The sequence below is a fragment of the Oncorhynchus tshawytscha genome, linkage group LG04 (genome assembly GCF_018296145.1).
Source record: "Oncorhynchus tshawytscha isolate Ot180627B linkage group LG04, Otsh_v2.0, whole genome shotgun sequence".
Lineage (NCBI taxonomy): Eukaryota > Metazoa > Chordata > Actinopteri > Salmoniformes > Salmonidae > Oncorhynchus > Oncorhynchus tshawytscha.
The window spans coordinates 33287118-33311350 of NC_056432.1; the positions used below are offsets into that span (position 1 = coordinate 33287118).

The window sequence follows — 24233 nt, forward strand, 5'->3', positions numbered from 1 at the left end:
TGTCTTAGTCAACGACCCACATGCACACTCCCTAGCACTAACTGGATTGTTGAACTGGCTGAGACGGTTCTGACTAAGAATGTTCATTCAACAGAAGGAAACTGCTACAGGTAGTAGAAATGGCACTGAATTATGCCAAACTGTATGTGGGGTTGTTTGAGAAGGTGATTTTCAGCCCTAACAATCCATTCCTGTGCCATTTATCAGACTCTGGAAACACTTCATTGATGCTGTATTCCTTCTATTTCAGGACACAGCAGAGGGAACCATCGATTCCAGTCCATCAATACAAGCAGTGAACATTTAAAATTCACCCTCACCTTTGATGCACATGAAACAAGTTCTTGACATTTTGATTAAGGGGGGGGGGGGTAGCTTTAGCGCGGACCTATACAGGAAGCCGACGGACAGGAATTCCCTGTTACGCAGGGACAGCTTCCACCGCTAAAAAGAAAAAAAGAGCCTCCCCATTAGCCAATGTAGTCACAAACGCAGTATTTGTAGTACACAGAGCGACAACGACAAAAAAGCCAACTATCTGGATGAGCGTTTCGGACAGCGGGGTTACCCAGATGAACGGCTGCATGACGCAAGGGAACGTTATTAAAATATGACCCAGGATGATAGCCTCACGCTATCAGTTTGACCACATCATAAAAATGTTAAAACACTGGCACATCTTGAGCACTGATCAACAGCTGGACTTTTAAAGAAACCCTGCAGGTAGTCTTCAGACGCGCCCCCAACATCAGTCAAATGGTGGCGAGGTCTGATCTTCCACCACTGCCACGCAGTACCTTTCTAGACAATGTGCCGGACGGTAACTATAGATGTGGCCGATGTACCCAGTGTAACTTTACGAACATTTATGTCATTTTGTAAATAGATATTATTTTCTGGAACTACTACATGTGCCCAACTCACTGATATCAAATTTAGAGAGACACAAATTGCTTTTGCACCCACCATGAGTCATGTCTGCAATCATCATGTGAGGTGAAATGTACATATGTGGATGTGAACACTCGGTTTGTTTGACCTGACGAAGATGAGTTTCTGATGGAAACGCTGTCAATAAAGCGGTGAATTGGGAGCTTCGACAGTGTGAGGGCCGCCTTAATCTTCACTAGTATTCTTTATTAGCCCTGCACCTATGAACTCACACTTTTCTATAGAAGAAACAGAAGCACGGCATACAAAGGCTAAAAGTATGTGGCCAAAGATTACATTCCAAGACGGAATGAGGATTTCAGTTGCCTAATAAAGGACTATGTACACGTGTTTACAAACGGGTCTCCTTGCGGTGTCAGTATGCCCTTGTCTGATAAAAATACTGCTCTCTATCCCCTACTGTGCACTAACAGCCTCATTACTGGTTAATGTTTAGCTCTCTGGGGCAGAGAAAATTGGACCCAAGGAATGACAAGTTATTGCTCAAAGTAATGACAGAGAACATCCTAACATTGTCTGAGTTTTAGGCAAGCATTTCACTAGCATATTTTCACCTAATCTTTAAAACCAGTAAAACGGGACCAAGATAGTCTTTTGAGATAACCTTCCCTTTCCCTGCTGGTACGATGGAAATCATGAAGTCCATTTTGCTGTGACATGTGCCATAATAATGTGCCATAATGCTGCTTCCTGAGAGGAAATAGACCTTTACTCTAACTTACTGTGATGATCGCCTTGCTGAGACATAGAGAGCCCCTGCAGCCGTACTCCCGCTCATCCTCTGACTTATAGTAGCTCAGAGTGTTGTTCTTCAACACTACCCACCGGTCCTGCCATCCATGAATGTAGTTCGTCCACTGTCAACGAACAAAAAGGCAGATAGTCAAGACTACATTTCTACTAGCAGTGCAATTACAGTAGGAAGGAGGTAATGTATTTAGTTTCACAGTTAAGTTTCAAATCACTAAAGATAATTAGTTAATTGGGAAATCCATTCAACTGAAAAGAGAACTGGGTGTTTATGGCCCACAAAGATGCCATACAAAGCAACTGAGCCCACCTTGTTATGAGTGGATGGAGCAGTTTGTTTGTGGTACCCATTGTCTGATAGTAGGCCTAATTGATCAAACATTGTCAACCTAATCCAACCATTGTCCACAATAAGGAAGTGTCCACCACAGGGAAGTGTACAACAATTGACTATCAATCACAACTCATACACCGGTTTGAGTGCTTTGAATCAAAAGCTAGCTATCTACACTGAACAAAAAATAAACGCAACGTGCTAAAATTTCAAAGATTTTACTGAGTTACAGTTCATAAGGAAATCAGTCAAAATGAAATAAATGATTTGGGCCCTAATCTATGGATTTCACGATTGGGAATATTGATATGCATCTGTTGGTCACCGATACTTAAAAAAATATGGAGGGGTGTGGATCAGAAAACCAGTTAGTATCCGGTGTGACCACCATTTGCCTCATGCAGCACAACACACTCCTGCGCATAGAGTTGATCAAACTTGATTGTGGCCTGTGGAATGTTGTCCCATCCTTTTCAATGGCTGTATGAAGTAGCTGGATATTGACAGGAACTGGAATGCGCTGTCGTATACGTCGATCCAGAGCATCCCAAACATGCTCTTTGGGTGACATGTTTGGTGAGTATCCAGGAACTGGGACATTTTCAGCATCCAGGAATTGTGTACAAATCCTTGCAACACTGTGCATTATCATGCTGAAACATGAGCTTATTGCGGCGGATGGATGGCAAGACAATGGGCCTAAGGATCGGATCACATCAAGGTATTCGGTAAACCCACCGCAAACCATGACGCACTCTGTTCAAAGTTGACATCCGAACACCGCTCGCCCACATAAAAGCAATACACGTGGTCTGCGATTGTAAGGCCTGTTGGTCATACTGCAAATTTTCTAAAACGAAGTTGGAGGCGGCTTAGAGAAATGAACACTCAATTCTTTGGCAACAGCTCATGGACATTCCTACAGTCAGCATGCCAATTGCACGCTCCCTCAACTTGATACATCTGTGGCATTGTCTTGTGTCACAAAACTGCACATGTGGCTGTTTGTCCTCAGCCCAAGAGGCACCTGTGTAATGATCATGTTTATCAGTTTCTTGATATGCCACACCTGTAAAGTGGATGGATTATCTTGGCAAAGGAGAAATGCTCACTAACAGATGTAAACAAATTTGTGCACAACATTTGAGAGAAAGCTTTTTGTGCATATGGAACATTTCTGGGATATTTTATTTCAGCTCATGAAACATGGGACCAACACTTTACAGGTTGCGTTTTTGTTCAGTGTAGTTATTCTAGTTGTATCCCAGCAGTGTTTTGAGAGGATCAAGCCCTCATTAGCCATTTTAATAAAGATCAATCGTTTGTTTTGTAGGACTTACCTTGCTTAGGACGCCACCGAGTTCAACAGGATGCCCAGATTCGGGATCCACATCTTCATCGGAGCCCGACGAGTTCGAACTCTTCTCCGACATTTAGCAACCAAGTCGTTGGGTAACGTTAGCTAGGTAGAGGCTGGCGTTTACCACGAGAAAACTAAAATACACAAATTGATAAGACGTGGCCAAGCGAGTGTTGCCAAATCGATAAGACAGCAAAACATGAGACAATCAGGAGTGGCTTGCTTAGCTGTCGTAGCTAGTTAAGACTCTGGCATGCAATCTAAATTCACAATTCCTTGCGGGATGTGTGTTTCAATAAGCAACACGACGTAACGTTTAATAGAAATACTCTGCAATGCAATTAGCTTAAGCTAGTTAGCTGGCTAGAAATCCAGTCATAATGCAGCAGACAAAATAGTCCTTCTGTTCAAATGCGCCATATCCCCAACGATCAAATACACAGCGCTAATCCCTTCAGATGGCTCAAAACTACGATCGCCAACTAGCTACCCCGCTAGCGCCCTCTGGCGGACCTTGGGACGACCATAGAGATGTATAGATTTCGCTTTTGTAGTATTTGTCCCATAAATTTGTTTCAAGTTTTAATGTCACATGCACATGTACAGTGAAATGCCTTTCTTGCAAGCTCTAACACCAACGATGCAGTAATCAATTCAAATGCAATACTACAAATAAGGTAGAACAAAAACATACGATATAAAATAAAAACACAATAAAGTAAGCATAAAGTAAGCATACCATACCATATACAGGGTCAGTTCCAGGACAATATTTACAATGTGTAGGGATACTAGATCGATAGAGGTACATACGTTTTGGGGAAAGGTGACTAGGCATCAGGATATACACTCCATGGCCAAAAGTATGTGGACACCTGCTCGTCAAACATTCCAATTCATCCCAAAGGTGTTCGATGAGGTTGAGGTCAAGGCTCTGTGCAGGCCAGTCAAGTTCTTCCACACCGATCTCAACAAACCATTTCTGTATGGACCTCGCTTCGTGCATGAGGGCATTCTCATGCTGAAACAGGAAAGTGCCTTCCCCAAACTGTTGCCACAAAGTTGGAAGCACAGAAACATCTAGAATGTAATTGTATGCTGTAGCGATAAGATTTCCCTTCACTGGAACTGAGGGGTCTAACCCAAACCATTATTCCTCCTCCACCAAATGTTACAGTTGGCACTATGCATAGGGACAGATTTGTCCGTCGGACAATGCCAGATGGTGAAGGGTGATTTATCACTCCAGAGAACACGTTTCCACTGCTCCAGAGTCCAATGGCGGCGAGCTTTACACCACTCCAGCCCACTTTTGGCATTGCGCATGGTGATTTTAGGCTTGTGTGTGGCTGCTCGGCCATGGAAACCCATTTCATGAAGCTCCCGGCGAACAGTTCTTGTGCTGACGTTGCTTCCAGAGAGAGTTTGGAACTCGGTAGTGAGTGTTGCAACCGAGGACAGACGATTTTTACGTTCTACGCGCTTCAACATTCGGCGGTTCCGTTCTGTGAGCTTGTGACCTACCACTTTGCGGCTGAGCCATTGTTGCTCCTAGACGTTTCCACTTCACAATAACAGCATATACAGTTGACTGGGCAGTGCCAGCAGGGCATACATTTTACGAACTGACTTGTTGGAAAGGTGGCATCCAATGGAGGCTGATGGCTCATAATAATGGCTGGAATGGAATCAAACACCTGGAAACCAAATGTTTGTCTATGGAGATTGTATGGCTGTGTGCTCGATTTTATACACCTGTCAGCAATGAGTGTGGCTGAAATAGCCGAATCTACTAATTTGAAGGGGTGTCCACATACTTTTGTATATATAGTGTATGATAAACAGAGTAGCAGTAGCATATATGATGATTGTATGTGAGTAGTCAGTAGAAATGTATGTGCATATTATGTGTGTGTGAGCAAATGATGGTGTTAGTGTGTTGGAGTATCCATGTGCTTAGTTTGCAGTTATGGAATGTTTGCTCACAAGTATAATTCATTGGCTGATCCCTCCTGATGACCTGGATGGAATTATGTGATCCTTCCTTAACCCATAGGAAGTCTGACTCGGTTGACTTAGTTCAAAATGGGGAAAGTCCTCAAGGACGTTGCTCATGCATAAATTCGCTTTTGGGCACTAGAGTCCTCTATACATCTCTATGGGGACGACACAAACCTTGGACTCGGCCTGTGGTTGTTAGGTCAGGTGGTAGAGAAAGGAAGATAATTCCTCCATTATCTCTGGTTAGGAGATCGCCGCTATGCAGAAACTGTTCAAAATACCTGAAACAGTTTGTGATATTTAATTGTTTTAATAAATTAATGGATTAATATCACGTTTATTCATAAATCAACAACATTTCATCACCTGTTAAAAGTTTGTCGCTGGATTTGTTTCTTGAAGGTCTTGTTTATACGCGCGTTGCGTGGTTTTACATCCGTAAACAAGGAAATTGCACCTCCCCCTAATTGACGTAGAGTGCGGAAGCAAATTCAGACCTCAAAACTGAAGAGGCAAAGGCAAAGAATATACTTTTACCGTAAACAAACAAAATATTATTTATTTTTGCCATGGATAGTTAGAAATTAGTATTACTAGCTGTTTAGATTATTTTACATTGTGGAACCAACTTGTATGGATGAATACATATTTTGCTAGCTAGGTTGTTAGCTAGCAAGCTAGTTAACTTGCCATAATACTTCTTAGCACATTTTGTTTGGTTTATGTGTTCAATGCAGGGTCTCACTTGAAGGACGTATGGCGACAGGGGGGACCTCCTCTTCCAGTGGGGAGGGCTTCCTTTCAAGAATGGCCCTCAATGACAACAAGGCTGGAATGGAGGGCCTTAACAGGGACAAGATTAACAAGATCATCATGGAGTCCTCCAAGGTACAGTACAGGTTGAGAACTTCTGTCTGTTTATCCAAACACCCAAACAAACAGTCTAGACTTTGAGTCAATACCCTAGCTAGTTACCTTACTCTAATGGCACAGGAACTGACAAACCCACGTGTGTTGAGGTCCAGTGGGTTCTCTTCTCCATGCTCCATGGCCTGTTACTGGAGGTCACCCACCTCTCTGGTTCCCTCTCTAATGCAGGGCTCCAGGTTCTATGAGAACGAGCTGAAGAAGGAACAGCAGGTGAACCAGCGTATTGAGAGGATGATGTTGCAGAAAGCACACATCACTGAGCAACAGCTGAGCAAAGCGCAAGCACAGGTACAGGGCCATACACACACACACACACACACACCTACACAAATAAGTATTATGTGACCTCTAACACACAGATACACTAGGTTTACAGTATAACTTCTACAGTATATATTTCTGTGTTATAATTTGTTTGAAGCTGTCACCTCTGAACGTTTTGTTGTAGGTGGAGAAGATGACCTCTGACCTGGAGAGGGGGCGTGACCTGAGCCGTGTGATTGTGCATGTGGATATGGATGCCTTCTATGCTGCGGTGGAGACGAGAGACTGTCCTGACCTGATGGACAAACCCATGGCCGTGGGCTCCATGAGCATGTTGGTGAGATTCTATACGCCATGAATAGCACTGTTAATTTGCTAGAAACGTTTATATTGACCAACAGCCTCAGAAGCCAAGGCTTCTCGTGAAAGAGACAGGATTTAGAAGGCTGGCCACGCAAGACTATGACCAACAAGACCCGCTAGAGACAAATAATAGAGATGAGTGTAGTGGTTGTTTTGTTTGATTGTCATTCATTCGTGATACCAATTGTCTCCAGTTATCATGTGGTGTCAAAATAAGAAAGCCAAGTCTGTTGAATTTCTCATCATTGCTACCCAGAGGGAGGATCATATCTGGGAATCTTTCTCCTTCACATATGAACTGGTTTATGGTCTTCTCACTAGATCTGAAAGATGTCCTTTTATTGCACAACAACACATATCTCGTATTGAACCCCAGGTTATTTATCTCTACAAATGTATGTGTTTTGTCCACTCTCCTCAGTCAACATCCAACTACCATGCCAGGAAGTTTGGGGTTCGTGCCGCCATGCCTGGCTTCATCGCAAAGAAGCTCTGCCCAAACCTGGTTATTGTTCCAACCAACTTTGACAAATACAGAGCAGTGAGCGCTGAAGTAAGGATCTGACACACACACACACACACACACACACACACACACACACACACACACACACACACACACACTGTATATATAAATCCTCCCCAAAGAGACATATGAGTCCCTAATCATCCCAAATCTCTGCTAGGTCCGGGAGGTGTTTGCCGACTATGACCCCCACTTCCTGCCCATGAGTCTCGACGAAGCATACCTGGACATCAGTGACCACCTTGAGCAGAGGAGAGGCTGGCCAGAGGCCCTCCGTACCCACCGTCTCCACACCAACAACACTGGGACAGCTAGAGGTAGCTAGATCCATGTCAGTGCTAGGTCAGATGTCTAAACACAGGGGATGACTATGTCATAACTGAGAGTTATGGTCGTTTGTTACACTGTTGGATAGCTTTTTTTTAAACAATATTGCAGTTGTTGTTTACGGACTGTGATAAAGTTGTCATTTGTAAGACAACTTTGAGAGTAGACTGTAAGTAGTTTAGATGTAGTATAAAGGCAGCTATGTGTTATATGGAAGATGTAACAAAAGGAGAGAGGTTTACTAAGAATTTAATAGCAAAAGCCTCATGTCATTCTTCCTCTATTTCCTGCCTGACAGAGAAAGTGAATTAGAAGGGATTAGAACTATGTCTGTGTATTCTGTCGCTTTCTCTTATCTTGTTCACTTTTGCCACCTGTCAAGCGTAAAGAGGGACAAGGGGAGCAGACGATAAGAGATGTGGATCCTCTTCTGTGAATCATCTCTCACTATCTCACACCTTCTCTCCTTGTCTATCTCTCTGTCTCTCTCTCTCTCTCTAGTTGAGGACCATGGTGGCCTACAGGAGACAGTAGAGGTAGAGGGTTTGTCTCCTGTCCTGTTTGAGAACAGCCCCAGCTCCTCCCCCTGTCTGCAGGATGCTGCTGGGGGAGAGGTGGAAGTGTTTGGGACCTGTGCCGAGGAGGCGGTAAGAGAGATGCGTTTCCGCATCGAGCAGAAGACCTCACTAACAGCCAGCGCAGGTGAGAGAGATGCTGTGTGTTCATGTTCCTTGGAGGACACATTGGATGAGTCCCAAATGGCACCCTATTCTCTATTCACTATTTTTGACCAGGGCCCATAGAGAATAGGGTGCCTTTTTGGACACCTCAGAGTTACATTGTTAGTTGTGTTAAAATACCTCAGGGAATATTTGATATGTTACTATCCCAGGCTAACTTTATCATCATATTCTGTGTATAGTTATATTAAGCATGTATGTATGTGTGTGTGTAGGCATTGCCCCAAACATGATGCTGGCCAAGGTCTGTAGTGATAAGAACAAACCCAACGGCCAGTACAGACTCCCCTCTAACCGACAGGCTGTCATAGACTTCATACAGGACCTGCCAGTCCGGAAGGTAGGCTGTAGTACACCTACCCTTAAACCTAGACAGCCTATTTTAAGGGATGCATACTCTAGGTGATTGTTTATGGAACATGTTGCTGGCTGATGACTTACAAATACAGATGATGGTCTTTTGGTGTGCCAGATCTCAGGCATTGGAAAGGTGACAGAGAAGATGCTGGGAGCTCTAGGTATCACCAGCTGTTCCCATCTTGGCCAGGAGATGGCGCTGCTGGCCCTGCTGTTCTCTGAGACGTCTTGGCATCACTTCCTCCACATCTCCATGGGCCTGGGCTCCACACACATCGAGAGGTGCTGGCGGGCAAGCAGAGGGGGGTGGGCAGTGGGCAGTGGGGAGAGGGGTGACTATACAGAAAACTCATCTGTAAAATGAGTTCAAGTCATCTGACTGAGTCTGTCTGTTTTTGTATTTCCTTACAGGGACGGAGAGAGAAAAAGCATGAGTACAGAGAGGTGTTTGTTTTTCTTTTCTGGCAACATATATGTGAAATACATAGATAAATAATGGTACATACTCGAACGCTGCCCATATCCAACCTGTTTCTCTATCTCCCTCATTCTCTGTCAGGACCTTTGGAGAGATGGGTGCATTAGAGGAGCAGTTCTCGCTGTGCAAGGAGCTGTGCCAAGACCTGGCTCAGGACCTGCAGAAGGAGGCGCTCAAGGTACTCTACAGCACAGCTCAGTTCATTACAGTACACTATTAGTAATAGTATAGGTCATTACTAGAATATATTGCAGTTGTATAGTACATTTATATTCTTAAACAGTATATTCTTAAACTCAAATTCACTGTCTGATCTACAGGATTCATAGTAAAAAAAAAAATGAAATCAAACTCTAGTATTTGTATATGTTTGAAATCGAACTCCAGTATTTGGCTTTTTGTGGCTATTGTGTGAAATGCAGAGCCGTTCCACAGTACATAACACATGGAACTGTTTGTTATGGCTGGTGTGTTAGTATTCAGCACCATTGTGAACAGCCATTGCCTGACTGCCTGCCTCTTGCTCTGTGCATTGAGAGAGAGCAGAAAAGGGTTCTTGAACAGAAAGGATATTTCCGTAGAGAGGGTATTTTGGGGTCTTAAAACATTTCAGCGCTAGTGTTGGCTCCCAGACTCAATCTGTCTCTAACCAGCATCTCACACAATTACCAGAGCGTCTGTTCCCATCCCAATCGATAGAGAGAGCTGGCTTGGCACGGCCGTCACCCGCTGACTGAGCCCTAATATGCTTTTGATACCTGGAAGAAATGGAGAGCCATTATGGAGAATACCAGGGACCAGTGTGAGCCTCAGCCTGCCTGGGGAATAGGCTGCTTGGGAATGACCATCACTCTCCTAGGAAAATGCCTTTGACCCTTCTTCACTTAGTGTCATCTGTCAGTCAAATCTATGTCTGTTCTGTCCTTTTGACTCCTCCCCCAGGTCCAACCAGATTTAATCTGTGCTTCACCCTTTAATTTGCTCTGTGTTCTTCCAGGGCAAGACGGTGACGTTGAAGCTGAAAAATGTCAACTTTGAGGTGAAAACCAGAGCGTGGACGTTGCCGTGTGCTGTTGCTACGACGGAAGAGCTCTTTGCTGTCGCTAAGGACTTGCTGAAGACTGAGATCGACAACGTCAGCCCCCAGCCACTGAGACTGAGGCTTATGGGTAATCTTACTTTACCTTCTCCCGTCTGTTTAAATGTGGTGTCCCATTGGCAAGAAAATACATTAATATCAGCTTTCATATATGTTGTATATAACGATAATATATGAAGTACTTTCTACTGATTCTGTTAATAATTCATATATTTGAACTTGTAGCTTGATTAAAACAATTGACTGCAGTTTTAAATCAACGCTTGCGTGTCTGCAGGCGTTCGGGTTTCCAGTTTCGCCAGTGCTGACGACAAGAAACCCCTGCAGAAGAGCATTGTGGGATTTCTCCATAAAAAACAGACTGACTCTAGTAGCACCTCCCAGATCTCCTCCCACAAGCCCGTGAAAGAGCATCCACCTAGGCCTCCAGGCCAGACTCAGCCCTCTGCCTGCCCTTCCATGGTACAGCAGAGACGGGGGCAAGAGGGTCACGCCTGGGTACCCAGCCTGGGAGGGGTGGAGGTGGGCGGGACTGGGGAGAACCAGCAGTCCTTCTTGCAGAGAGCTCACGCCCAGAGGCTGCGACTGCAAGCTGAGAGAGAGGACCCACCAGAGAAGGGAGATTGTAATGGCTTCGAGACCAGACGGGGCCCAACCTCATCGACCACCACCCCCGAAGGGACACAGACACACACTCCGAAGAATACAAATACATCAGCAGAGACAGACATCTCTATGAGTGCATTGACTGCTTCGGACAAAATGACACATGAACCTTCAGCCCATGCGTCTACTTCATCATACTGTTCAACAGAGCCAGAGTCAGGGACAGACAGTCTGACCTGCCCTGTATGCTTCAGGGAGGTGAACACCACAGAGCTGACAGTCTTCAACAGACACATTGACCAGTGTCTCAGTGGGGTTACTATGGGGCAAAACAACCACACAGACACAGAGCTAGAGAGAGGCCCCTGTGTCTGTGAGGAGGAGGTGGAGAAAGAGATAACTGGAGGGAAGAGGGAGGAGGGGCCGAAGGAGAAAGGTAGTAAGCTGCTCAGTAGGTGCGTGTTGGACTCAGTGGGCCTTCGATTAGACTCAAGTGCAGGTGATCATACGGAGTCCACTACAGGTTTACTTCTATATGAGACGAGTACAGCTAATATTTCACTAAGCACTGTGGGCCTGAACCCTGTCTGCCTTAACACTTGTCCAAATGGAGATGTATCTATACATAGAGCTAACACCCTGAAGGTTTCATCTCAAAGTGACCCTCATGTTCGGGTTTGTCTGTTGTCCCCCGGTGGCCCTCGGCCAATGACTACGCCCAAGCCCGAATCACGTGACCACAGAGGCCCTGCCCTCACCTGTCCAGTGTGTCAGGAGACCCAGGACACCAATGACCTCACCCTTTTTAACCGACACGTTGACCTCTGTCTGAACCAGGAAGTCCTGCATGAGCTTGGGGGACTGGCATCTGTGGACCGCACCACCCACACCGCACCACCTGCTGCACACAAAGGTCCGTGTTTCAGATATGTTTTATTTACTGAATGATCATGCATTACTGCCATTGTCATTCAAATAGACCAGGGACTTCTAAACTCTGTTTTTCTATGTGCTGCCACTACCAGTCTCATCCCCAGTGCTTCCATGGGTCCTGTTTCTGCCTTTTCCTACTCAATATGTAATCCACTTACGTGGTGGGTGTGTCGGGGGCATAGAGAATAATGTGTTGTTTTACAGGAAATGTTGCAACGTGAAAGCAAGTTTTCTGCAATTCTAGGCATTTTGCCATGCCTAATTGTGAAACTTAGCAACATGGTAAAGGCCCAAGGGCCACACCCTCTCATGCAATAACATGCCAATTGGCCACATGGTGGGCCTAGAACAAGCGATTGAAAATGCTAGCTTTGAAAGGTCAGCCCCCCCGCACCCTGTGTTCTTATGCTCAAACGTTATAGAAAAAAATCAATGGGTACATAAATCGGGGCCCCTGGGCATGTCCCCTGTGTGCTCGGTTGGTAATCCAGCCATGCCAAAAATACTCATAAATTAGAATGTTCGATTCTTCCTGAATGTCTAGCTTTTATTTAGGATATCTATTTTTTTATTCATAATTATTGGCACCCTTGACAAAGTTGAGCAAAAAAGACTGTATAAAATAAATAATACAAATACTGAGCTATATTGTATGCAGAAAAGTTGGGAAATGTATTATTTTATACTAATACAACTGCTCAGAGAGAAATATTTTTCTAAGAAGTTGTTTAAAACATCTCTAAAAGATAGGGTCAGAATTATTGGCACCCCTGTTTTCAGTACTCAACCTTCCCCTTGTGAGGATAACGAACCTGAGCCTTCTTCTCAAATGTTTTATGAGATTGTAGAACACGTTGGGACGGATCTTTTATCCTTCGTCTTCTCTTATGGACTGCCTTCTTCAATTCAAACCACAGATTTTCAATGGGGTTCAAGTCCAGAGACTGAAATGGCCATTGCAAAATGTCGATTTTTGTGGATTTTGATTAGTGCTTGGGGTTATTGTCTCGCTGGAAGATCCACTTGAAGCCAAGTGTCAGCCTCCTGGCAGAGGCAACCAGGTTTTGACATAGAATACCTCTATTTTCATGTTATCTGACTGTAGAACCGGTTCCAATCCAAGTGTCAATGCCGTTTGTCAAAGTCCAGGTGGTGCTATGGTCAGATGACATGAAGATGGAGCTCTTTGGCCACACACACCAATGGTGGGTTTGGTGTTGAAAAACAGAAGCATACTGTATGTAGACAAAGTACTTCATACCTACGGTAAAGTATGGTGGTGGTGGATCTTTGATGTTATGGAGCTATTTTGCTTCCACTGGTCCTGGGGCCCTTGGTAAGGTAAACGGCATCATAAAGTTGACCAAGTACCAGGACATTTTAGCCAAAAACCTGGTTGCCTCTGCCAGGAGGCTGACATTTTGCTGCAAGTGGATCTTCCAGCAAGACAATAACTCCAAGCACATGTCAAAATCCATAGGTTAATTGATCACAAAATCAACATTTTACAATGACCTTCTCCATCTCTGGAATTGAACCCCATTGAAAACCTGTGGTTAAATTGAAAAGGGCCGTCCATAAGCACAAACTAAGGATATCAAGGATCTGGAAAGATTCTGTATGGAGGAATGGTAAGATCCCTCCCAATGTGTTCTCCAATCTCATAAAACATTTTAGAAAAAGGCTTAGTGTCGTTATCCTCGCAAGGGGAGGGTGCTGGAGTACTGAAAACACGGGAGGGGGCTGGACTACTGAAAACAGGGGAGGGGCTGGACTACTGAAAACAGGGGAGGGGCTGGACTACTGAAAACAGGGGAGGGGGCTGGACTACTGAAAACAGGGGAGGGTGCTGGACTACTGAAAACAGGAGAGGGTGCTGGACTACTGAAAACAGGGGAGGGTGCTGGACTACTGAAAACAGGGGAGGGTGCTGGAGTACTGAAAACAGGGGAGGGTGCTAGACTACTGAAAACAGGGGAGGGTGCTGGACTACTGAAAACAGGAGGGGGCTGGAGTACTAAAACAGGGGAGGGTGCTAGAGTACTGAAAACAGGGGAGGGGGCTGGAGTACTAAAGACAGGGGAGGGGGCTGGAGTACTGAAAACAGGGGAGGGGGCTGGAGTACTGAAAACAGGGGAGGTGGCTAGAGTACTGAAGACAGGGGAGGGGCTGGAGTACTGAAAACAGGGGTGCAGTCTTTTTTGCTCATCTTTATCAAGGGTGCCAATAATTATGGACCTGACTGTAGGTTAGTTATTTTTTATACATACTTTCTGTCTGGTTTTATTCATTTAGGTTAACACTGAAAGCTATTTTCCATCCTGAAAATGAATTACACTATCCTGAAGTCTTATGGTTAAAACTAGAAGGGGTTAAAACTTATGGTTAAAACCCTTCCCTGCTCTCTGCCACTGGTAAATCCCTTCTTCACCCATTGAATCCTGACAATGGAAAGACGATCTCTCCCAGTTTCTCTTTAACTATCCTGCCTGGGAGATTAGTCTTTATAGCTTTGAAATGAACACAAATGACTTGCCGGACATAGACAGTCGTCGTTCTGTTTTCAGTGGAGAGTTTTTTGTGTTTCCCTCCACAGAGCGAGAGCAGCCCCTGCAGAGAGCACCGCAGAAAGGCAAGAGCAAAAGGTATGACTACATCTCCTTACACACATAAAAGAGAGAGATTAGTTTGAAAGTCAGCACATTCACCAAGGAGTTAATTCAACATGTTGTGTGGTACGTCAAAATAAGATGGTTGCAGATACTGGTGCAGACAGTGAGAATCCCTCAGTTAAATGTGCTGTGTTTTTATTCTGCTACACTTCCAGGAGAGGCTTGTCTCCCCCACCGCCCTCTAAGAAGGCCAAAGCCCTGGGCCCAGCTTGGAACACTATTGACAAGTTCTTCAGGTGATGCAGCTTAGGTGACAACACACACTACTCCTAGACGATCCTGCGCATGAAGTATTATGCTCAGACAGTGATAATGACTGACTGTTACCTTGATCTCAGGTGAATGGAGTGCTGGTGACCTCACTAGCAACCATCCCTACCTACCTAGTACTTTTTGGATTGCTTACTCAAGCATTGAAGATGCACTTCTTTCAAAATAAATACATTTTTATCTCTTGTGCAGTTTTTAAAAAAGTCATAATGGTCATAAGTTAGCAGGCAGAACCTTTGCAGGGGTTTTAGTGAAGGTAGTTGATGCAAACCAGTACCAGTATGAGATGGTGTATTTTTGCATAAGATAACTTAAATATAGGCTATGTATAAAAAATTTAAATAAATGAATATTGTTGTATTCAAATTTCATAGGCTATTTTTCTTACAGAAAATAAAACTTGCCACCAATGTAAATGTGTCTCAATTAATTATTCTCCTTGTGTCATTGTGTTGAGCATTTAATGTGCACAGTACAAATGAGGCTATTACGATTGCTTGAAGACATGCCTAAGGGCCAATCAGATTTGTGAACATGGTCCCTAGCTGTGTGTTGCCGCATTCCATGTCTGTTGTGGGGTGTGGAAACACTTTGTTGCTTTTATGAATTTTGTCTTGCTGCTTTTTGTTCTATGTTACTCTGTCTGTATGCTACGTCTTGCTTGTCCTATGTTACTCTGTCTGTATGCTATGTCTTGCTTGTCCTATGTTGCTATTGTCCATATTGTAATTGTTTTTAATAACCTGCCCAGGGACTGCGGTTGAAAATTAGCCGGCTGGCTAAAACCCGGCACTTTTACTGAAACGTTGATTAATGTGCACTGTCCCTGTAAAAATAAACTCAAACGATTCTATCGATGAAGATTAACAGCCATCGTCAATGGTGACAACATCGTGATGTGACAGACGATGGTTTAACCTATTTGAACTTGACTGACGCCACGCAGAATGCATAGAACGCAGTCGGTCAGGGCAGCACATGAGGGACATTCCCAGTAATCTATCTTCCTATTAGCTATAGCCTATTTCAGCGCAAAATGTCCAGTCAGACAATATCCTCGCTCTCGCTCTGTCAGATACATGGGCCTCATAGTCTAAATCTTTTTTTTTATTTTTATAACGGACACTCCTTAACTATATTGTGTCTAGCTGTTTTAAAAAACGTAGGCTATATTCCCTTGTCTCTCCATTCGATATGACTGAGTTTGGGGTATAGTATGCTTTCATCATTTTATGCATGCATTCTCTCCCGATCAAACAATGTATTCATCTGAGTTCCATGTCAAAAAGTTGTTTGAAGGGCCTACAAATGTACGGGTAGCCATGGGACTAATAACAATAATGAGAGCGAAAAAACAATATCAATGGCCAAAATAAAAATATAATTACAAGTTTAATCAAGTTCAAGCTTATTAATTAAGAAAAATGATCCATCTGGTCAAAAAATCCATCCATGCGAAGTTTAAACCAAATGGCCTATAATATATCCTGCTAGGCCTACCATAACTTTAAAACAAATTAAAGTTATGAATAGTAGCCTATTTCCCAAATATTCTAATAGCCTGAGAAGGTACTGTTGTCCTCAAGTTGCCACTTTAAAAAATAACAAGAATGAAAGTCGATAGCCATAGGCCTAGGCTAGGCTATTCTCAAGCACAGCTTTATGAGAAAGAACAAACAATAGCCTGTTATGACAGGAGGATGACGCACAGCAATTATTATCCAGTTCTGAACTGAGTAGACTGCTTCTATCCAGCTCATGATTTATAACGTAACTCACTATGGTAAGAAAGCCTGTTCCTCATCAGTTGACTGTCACTTTGCTCCATCATGTGCGCGAGACACACATACACACACACACACACACACACACACACACACACACACACACCTGTTTCGTTCCATGCTGAAACTCTAGCACCTTCTAACTCAACTCTGGACCATGAAGCCAGTTCCACTGCATTTTTTAATTGTTCCCCTCTAATCAGGGACAGATTTAGACCTGGGACACCAGGTGGGTGCAATTCATTATCATGTAGAACAGAAAACCAGCAGGCTCCGGACCTCATAGGGTAAGAGTTGAATATCCCTGGAGGGGCAGGACCGAGTTTGGGAAACCCTATTGGGCGATGTCAGTCTACATCTGACATCTACAAATCCATTTAAACACACATATGACCTAGACTACTGTTGTAGTTTAGATTGGAGCTTAGATTCATAATAATATAATGATAGTCTACTTTACAAACATGTAGGAGCTTAGTCACTAATCAAATAAATTAATGACAAGATGGGATTCATGAATCTGCACTCATACAGTTTATTCCAATGTTAGACTGCATGTGCAGGTAGTGCATGACACAATATTGATCATGCACTCAATGTGAAGGGTGTGAGCTTCTAGAACAAACAGAGGTCAGCCCTCCAGCCCAGGAAATGTACATACATTGCTCCATTCCCACACCAATTTATATTCCTTATGCAGGACGAGCTCCAGTGAATGCTATATCACCAGTATAAGAGAAAGGGTTACCAGTGCTGAGTTCTCTTCAGGTTCCTCAGCATCTGCTCCAGATCCTGACCAGACTTTCTGCATTCATTCAGTACTTCTACATGGTTGTTTGGCAAGACAAGTATAGAGAAGCAGAGGTGGTATAAAGCAGAGACAGACTGGGATCAAGCCCAGGTTCCAGGGAGAAGTCACCAGATATTCACCATGGAGAAAAGGTACTTGAAGGAGATACCGTCTCTGAAGGAGAGGATGGGGGCACAGCTGAAGGAACTAAACCTGAACCCTAAAACACTGAAAAACTCGAAAAAAGCAGTGAAGGGATTCACAGACTTTATACAGAACAAGGAGAAGGAGGAGACAGACAACAGCTACGATAATAAAGAGATGTGTGAGTACCAGGTGTGTGTGTGTGTGTGTGTGTGCTTACACATGCGCGCGCGGGTGTGTGCGCACTCATGTAAATGGCTGAGTGACTGGAAGCCCGTTTAGATTTTTTTTAAATGTTTTTATCAAAGTCATCTAACTTAAGTAAACACTGATGACTAAGGTGGTTGGTTAAGGTCCAATTTAAGAATTATAGCCTGAGGAAACAGAGCCTGGCAATTGCCCAGTTTGACAGGATTGTAAAAGTGTGTTCTTGTAATTATGTTATCACATGTTTAGCAACATTGGTGAATATTCATGCTAGCAAATTCTTCTAGAGATCAAAGCAAGCAATGAATATCCTTCTCCTCTTGATTATGAGGTGTGTTAGGCATGCCCTACAAGCTCTTTGCTCACTGGGTGTTCACGTCCAGTCAAATCATTATCCATGACAGATGTATAGGCTCTACAAACACAGAGAAAGAGCTGTGTTTGTATAGGGCACACACACATGACTAATTCCGCCCTGATACTATTCAAAGTAACTCCTATTTCACACGCTCTGAAGAACATTTCCTCTGAAGAAAAACATGCATATTGATGTATTACTTATTGTGAAGCACCTTGTGTCTCTGTTGTGTGTTTGTAGTGTTGGCGCTAGAGAAGGAGTACATTGACGCAGCAAAAACAAATGATGTACAGACCATGAAGCTTCTGGGGAAGGCGGTCAATGTCGACGCAAAGAACTTGGTGAGTCAGTCCTCATATCCATGGAACACCGAAGGTCAAATAGGGGGTGCTTATATTTGTCCTGTTTCACCCATGTACAAGTGTGTAGTATGAAATGGAAATGTGTTTTTTTGCACATTCCACTCCACCTGAGACCCTCAGAGTGGGGTCCCGGCCAGGGATCAGCCATTTGTGACCTTGGAGCAATTAGGATTAAGTGCCTTGCTCAAGGGCAGATCAACAGATTTTTGACGTAGTCGGCTCAGGGATTTGAACTAGCCACCTTTTTGTTACTGGCCCAACACTCTAACCGCTAAGCTACCTGCAGCTAGCCACACTGCAGTTAATATCGCCATATATTCTGCTCTGTGTCACTTGTTCGATTAACTTGTCCCATGCATTGATCCTAGCATGATCGCACTGCCCTGCACTATGCAGTAGCTGGAAAAAACATAGAGGCCGTCCAAGTACTTCTACAGCGCAGAGCAAATCTCAACCAAGCGGACAAGGTAGGACGACACAACACTATTCCATTGTTAGTGATGGTGACATTTTAAGCTTGTCCTCTTCAACAAACAATCCGACAGTTGAAGAGATTGGCCATGGTTTGTGAAAATGAAACGGCTCAACTCCCTCTGTCTTTTTCTTTCCCTCTATTTCTCTCTCCCCCTATTTCTTCCATACATACTCACATAGCATGGAGTGACAGCCATCCACCTGGCTGCCTGGTTTGGGAGTGTAACCATCATGAAGTTGCTTGTGCAGGGTGGTGCTGACCCAAGTGTTCAGAATGCGGTAGGGAACCTCTGTTTAAAACATTCTCTTTGCTATTCCAGAAGGCCTTGAATGTGTCTCAGTTATCCCTTTCCTTGTGATGCTGGTCAAACCTAAGTTCTCTGACATCTCAGTCATCTGGGATGCCAATTACAATAATCAACCACCGAGCCAATTTCTACATAGCCATTGGAGAATCCAATATGTCAAATTGTCTTGAGGTGTCATGCATGGAGATGGTGAGTTGTATTGTCTGTTCTCAGGTGGGACTGAACATCATGCACTGTGCTGCCATCAACAACCACACCGACATCGTGACGTTCATTATCTACGACTTGATGATGAAAGAACTGGACAAAGAGGACCTGGTAATCACATAGACATACAGTATCAGTAACCATTGCATCCATTTCAAATGTTGGTTGGGCTGCCTTTGCTCAGTAAGCTGACTCTTTTTCTTCCTCTCCTCTTCTCCCTCCTTCTCTTTCTCAGTCTGGACACAGGGTGTTTGCGTCGGCAGCAGAGCATGGCTCTGTTGAGATGCTGCAGATGTTGATGGAGGAGGCATACAATATGGCCACCATGGAGGAAGACCAGGTGTGTGTGTGTGTGTAGAAGGCTGTATGACTGTTCGACTGTTTCTCCATCTCTCCTTCCTGTTTACTGTGTATCTCTCCTTTCCTCCCACCCTCCTGCTTTTCCTCTTTCTTTAATTGCTAGAATGGGGACACACCTCTGCACTTGGCTGCCAGCAATGGCCATTTGGATGCCGTCCAGCTACTGTTGAAGAGCTTTGATACTCGTGATGAAGTCAATAAGGTAGAGTCCCACTGGAAACATTGTCTGGAGCCGTTTGATTGCCAGCATGTGTGACTGTGTTTGCTCAATGCCTACACCATACAGTAGCTGCTTTAGGTCAATAGCTGATCAATGAGTGATGTATCTGGGGCAGCTTGGGGAGACAGCTCTGTACCTGGCTGCTGAGGCTGCCCATGAGGACTGTGTCCAGGCTCTGTTGGAGGCAGGCTGTGACCCAAACATTGTCACCATGGTATGCCAGCAAACCATACCAACCACACACTCCAACCAGTCAGTATAATGGTCACCACTAGGCAAAGTTACTAAATCATTAAAGGAAGGATCCCTCCAGACCCAGTTTATTATACTATAGTACTTTACCACCCCCCTTAGGGCCAAAGCAGTGCTCTACACCCTGTCTCAGAGAAGGGTTACACGTCGTTGGTGAAACTCCTCATAGAGAACACGGCCCAGATGGACTTACAGAACCAGGTGAGAGTGAGCATAGAGGATTCGTACTAAGTCTTGGTCAAACATGAATGAAGCCAACATGTTATCCTAGTAATTACTCAGTAGTAAGTGACCTGACAGAGAGTTTCTATCTAATGGTCCATGTTGGTTGCGTCTCTGTTGGCAGCACCTCCAGGCTCCTCTCTACCTGGCAGTGAAGAACTGTCACATCCCTGTCATCCACACACTGCTGGAGGCTGGCTGCAACGTCAACATCACTGATCATGTATGTACAACGCATGTGCACTCAGTCCTAATGCTATTTTGAAATCATCAGTTGCATCCCAAATGGCACCCTATTCTCTGCCCCATGGGCTCTGGTCAAAGTAGTGCACTATGTAGGGAATAGGGCCCCTTTTGGGATGCAACTAATGATTTAGAGGCATTGTAATGGTTATGGGTTTGAGTTTGGTAACCTGACTCTAGATCTGTGGTAAAGGGCAACATGTACCTTGAGCTCCTGTCTGTCCTCCTTAGAGGTCCCAGACTGTCCTGCATGTAGCAGCAGAGCTGGCCAGAGTGGACATTGTTGACATGCTTCTGAAAGCTGGGATGGACCTGACCCTCCAGGACAAGGTGGAACATGGACGACCACAACTATGATGTAAACCTGAATTTGACCCCTCTCCTATTCACTGCAACTTCCCACTCAATGTTTTCTGCTTTGTTTTGAGCAGCAGGGTAAGACAGCACTGGCTGTGGCAGCCCGAGCAGACGAAGTCATCATCGTGGACATGATCATCAAGGCAGAGAGATATTTCACATGGAGGAGGGTAATGGAGAACCATAATGGAAATAAATAACTTCATTGTGTGTTTGTTTATTTTATATAATTGTGAAAGAATGCAGACCTTGTACTGTTATGGGAGTCCTCCCTATTAGTGATATGGCTGTATGTGTTTATAAATTATACAATTCTGTAAATTCAATCAATCAATGAGACTAATACGTTGCTATAGTCATCTGTTAATCCATGCACTGTAGTGAAGCTGGAAATCAAAGATTATTCATCACAGATGATTAATTTCCTAACATCACAACTCCAGATGAATCCCTGTAATACCATTAATACTGGCTGTGGGAAAAATGATTTGTGCTGAAATGCTCGACAACCAATTTCATTGTCAATTTGATAGTGTTTCTTCCAACCTTACCTGACACTCAAAACAAGTGGCTCTGGCATTCAATAAGCATGGGCCTGCGTGTGCTTGTCTGTGGACACCGTGCTCAGTGTGTGAAGCTTGTGTCCTTTCTCAGGTGACTTAATGTGATTACCCTTCCAGGCCAACACTGAGCTTAATGAGAACCTTCACAGCCAGTCTCCGCTGACGTTTAAATTAGACCATCGCGCGGAGAGCAAACATGTCCGCGGTACGGCCTGGCACCTGGCCTACCGCCTGCTGGAGCCGGGTGACTGGAAGAGGCTGGCGCTGCACTGGCACTTCACCGAGCAGCAGGTGGCTGCCATCGAGGAGCAGTGGACAGGTGACACAACCCAGTGTAGCCCAGTGGGGTAATCATTCACAGGAATATCAAAAAACAACTCGTTGATTATAAATACAAGAGGTCAAGGTCTGGCAAGAGGGATTCTAAAGTATTGTTCTGTAGTTACTTGGAATTGTGTCCCAGAACCAAGCCACTTAATAAGGAAAGTTTCGACAATAGCTTTATTTAGTTAATGTTTCCCTTATTTTACCAGGTAAGTTCTCATTTAGTCTGTTCACTGCTTGTGTGTAGGGAAGCGGAGCTACCGGGACCATGGGAACAGGATGCTGTTGATCTGGCTCCATGGGTCAGAGCTGGCCCAGTTGAATCCAGCTAAAGAGCTGTACCAGGGCCTGCTTGCCATAGACAACAAGACCGTAGCAGGTATAGTGTGTCCATGACCCTTACCTCATAGAAGAAAAAAAATATGACATTCATGTTGAAGCCATAACAGAGAATTATAGATGGCTGTTTGGTTGTTTTGCAGATAAAATACGAATGGACACAGAGGACGGAGACATGAAGAAATGCATCCTTTCATAAAGGGTGTCGTCATCTACAGACAGACATACGTTCAGTCAACCAGATTCTATATTTTCCCAAATGAGAGCATTTGTGTGGTTCTTTGTCAATGGATCCATAGTAGTACACATTTCCATGTACCGTCGGAAGTTTACATACACTTAGGTTGGAGTCATTCAAACTCGTTTTTCAACCACTCCACTTTCAACAACTCTTGTTAACAAACTATAGTTTTGGCAAGTCAGTTAGGACATCTACTTTGTGCATGACACAAGTAATTGTTTACAGACAGATTATTTCACTGTATCACAATTCCAGTGGGTCAGAAGTTTACATACACTAAGTTGAATGTGCCTTTAAACAGCTTGGATAATTCCAGAAAATGTCATGGCTTAGAAGCTTCTGATAGGCTAATTGACATAATTTGAGTCAATTGGAGGTGTACCTGTGGATGTATTTCAAGGCCTGCCTTCAAACTCAGTGCCTCTTTGCTTGACATCATGGGAAAATCCCAAGACCTCAGAAAAAAAATTGTAGACCTCAACAAGTCTGGTTCATCCTTGGGAGCAATTTTGAAATGCCTGAAGGTACCACGTTCATCTGTACAAACAATAGTACACAAGTATAAACACTATGGGACCACACAGCCGTCATACTGCTTAGGAAGGAGATGCGTTCTGTCTCCTAGAGGTGAGGTTACTTTGGTGCGAAAAGTGGAAATCAATCCCAGAACAACAGCAAAGGACCTTGTGAAGATGCTGGAGGAAACAGGTACAAAAGTATCTATATCTACAGAAAAACAAGTCCTATATCGACATAACCTGAAAGGCCGCTCAGCAAGGAAGAAGCCACTGCTCCAAAACCGCCATAAAAAAGCCAGACTATGATTTGCAATCACACTCTGGTCTGATGAAACAAAAATAGAACAGTTTGGCCATAATGACCATCGTTATGTTTGGAGGAAAAAGGGGGAGGCTTGCAAGCCGAAGAATACCATCCCAACTGTGAAGCACGGGGGTGGCAGCATCATGTTGTGAGGGTGCTTTGCTGCAGGAGGGACTGGTGCACTTCACAAAATAGATGGCTTCATGAGGTAGGAAAAGTATGTGGATAAATTGAACATCCAGTCAGGAAGTTAAAGCAACATATCAAGACATCAGTCAGGAAGTTAAGGCTTGGTCGCAAATGTGTCTTCCAAATGGACAATGACCCCAAGCATACTTCCAAAGTTGTGGCAAAATGGCTTAAGGACAACAAAGTCAAGGTATTGGAGTGGCCTTCACAAAGCCCTGACCTCAATCCTATAGACAATTTGTGGGCAAAACTGAAAAAGTGTAGGCGAGCAAGGAGGCCTACAAACCTGACTCAGTTACACCAGCTCTGTCAGGAGGAATGGGACAAAATTCACAGTGGGAGCGTGTGGAAGGCTACATGAAATGTTTGACCCTAGTTAAACAATTTAAAGGCAATGCTACCAAATTCTAATTGAGTATGTACACTTCTGACCCACTGGGAATGTGATGAAAGAAATAAAAGCTGAAATAAATCACTCTTTACTGTTATTCTGACATTTCACATTC

The 24233-nt window shown here is 44.1% G+C and overlaps 3 protein-coding genes across 8 annotated transcripts in view; 2 read left to right on the forward strand and 1 right to left on the reverse strand.

Moving 5' to 3' along the window:
* cert1 (ceramide transporter 1) overlaps positions 1-5654 on the reverse strand; it is a 34975-nt gene extending 29321 nt beyond the window's left edge. Inside the window, exons 1-3 of one of the 5 annotated variants that reach the window (XM_042320660.1) lie at positions 5571-5654; positions 3376-3529; positions 1674-1808 (exon numbers count right to left, since the gene is read on the reverse strand). In XM_042320660.1, coding sequence (XP_042176594.1) covers positions 1674-1808; positions 3376-3468 — 228 coding nt within the window. In that variant the 5' untranslated portion in view covers positions 3469-3529; positions 5571-5654. Of the gene's footprint in view, positions 1-1673; positions 1809-3375; positions 4065-5570 lie in introns of those variants that run through there. The other 4 variants (XM_042320661.1, XM_042320664.1, XM_042320662.1 and 1 more) reach the window with 4 other exon arrangements.
* A 175-nt stretch (positions 5655-5829) lies between these two features.
* On the forward strand, positions 5830-15371 carry polk (polymerase (DNA directed) kappa). 2 transcript variants are annotated; one of them, XM_042320658.1, is made up of 16 exons: positions 5830-5934; positions 6134-6284; positions 6495-6614; positions 6775-6927; positions 7375-7506; positions 7640-7796; positions 8308-8508; positions 8762-8886; positions 9019-9185; positions 9315-9347; positions 9463-9559; positions 10379-10550; positions 10758-11999; positions 14616-14664; positions 14847-14927; positions 15030-15371. In XM_042320658.1, exons 2-16 carry the CDS (start codon positions 6153-6155, stop codon positions 15031-15033), a joined length of 2865 nt encoding a protein of 954 aa, XP_042176592.1. In that variant the 5' UTR covers positions 5830-5934; positions 6134-6152; the 3' UTR covers positions 15034-15371. The 2 variants fall into 2 exon arrangements, with proteins under 2 accessions (XP_042176592.1, XP_024273504.1); XM_024417736.2 differs by lacking the exons at positions 5830-5934; positions 6134-6284; positions 6495-6614 and having other exon boundaries at positions 6790-6923; positions 14847-15371.
* A 2060-nt stretch (positions 15372-17431) lies between these two features.
* On the forward strand, positions 17432-22871 carry LOC112249693 (ankyrin repeat and death domain-containing protein 1B). Its single transcript, XM_024419473.2, has 15 exons — positions 17432-17860; positions 18485-18585; positions 18975-19073; positions 19261-19359; positions 19602-19706; positions 19831-19935; positions 20059-20157; positions 20291-20389; positions 20530-20628; positions 20774-20872; positions 21124-21222; positions 21324-21419; positions 21930-22131; positions 22384-22515; positions 22619-22871. Exons 1-15 carry the CDS (start codon positions 17677-17679, stop codon positions 22672-22674), a joined length of 1674 nt encoding a protein of 557 aa, XP_024275241.1. The 5' UTR covers positions 17432-17676; the 3' UTR covers positions 22675-22871.
* The last annotated feature ends 1362 nt before the right edge of the window (positions 22872-24233 follow it).

What these genes read in the sequence shown, in the direction of transcription:
- polk (XM_042320658.1), top strand. Translation starts at nt 6,153, where the DNA reads ATGGCGACAGGGGGGACCTCCTCTTCCAGTGGGGAGGGCTTCCTTTCA. An exon ending in CTCACTAACAGCCAGCGCAG is followed by an intron (nt 8,509 to 8,761) that starts GTGAGAGAGATG and finishes GTGTGTGTGTAG; the next exon opens with GCATTGCCCCAAACATGATG. An exon ending in AGGACCTGCCAGTCCGGAAG is followed by an intron (nt 8,887 to 9,018) that starts GTAGGCTGTAGT and finishes TTGGTGTGCCAG; the next exon opens with ATCTCAGGCATTGGAAAGGT.
- LOC112249693 (XM_024419473.2), top strand. Translation starts at nt 17,677, where the DNA reads ATGGAGAAAAGGTACTTGAAGGAGATACCGTCTCTGAAGGAGAGGATG. An exon ending in ACCCAAGTGTTCAGAATGCG is followed by an intron (nt 19,360 to 19,601) that starts GTAGGGAACCTC and finishes GTCTGTTCTCAG; the next exon opens with GTGGGACTGAACATCATGCA. An exon ending in ACCTGACCCTCCAGGACAAG is followed by an intron (nt 21,223 to 21,323) that starts GTGGAACATGGA and finishes TGTTTTGAGCAG; the next exon opens with CAGGGTAAGACAGCACTGGC.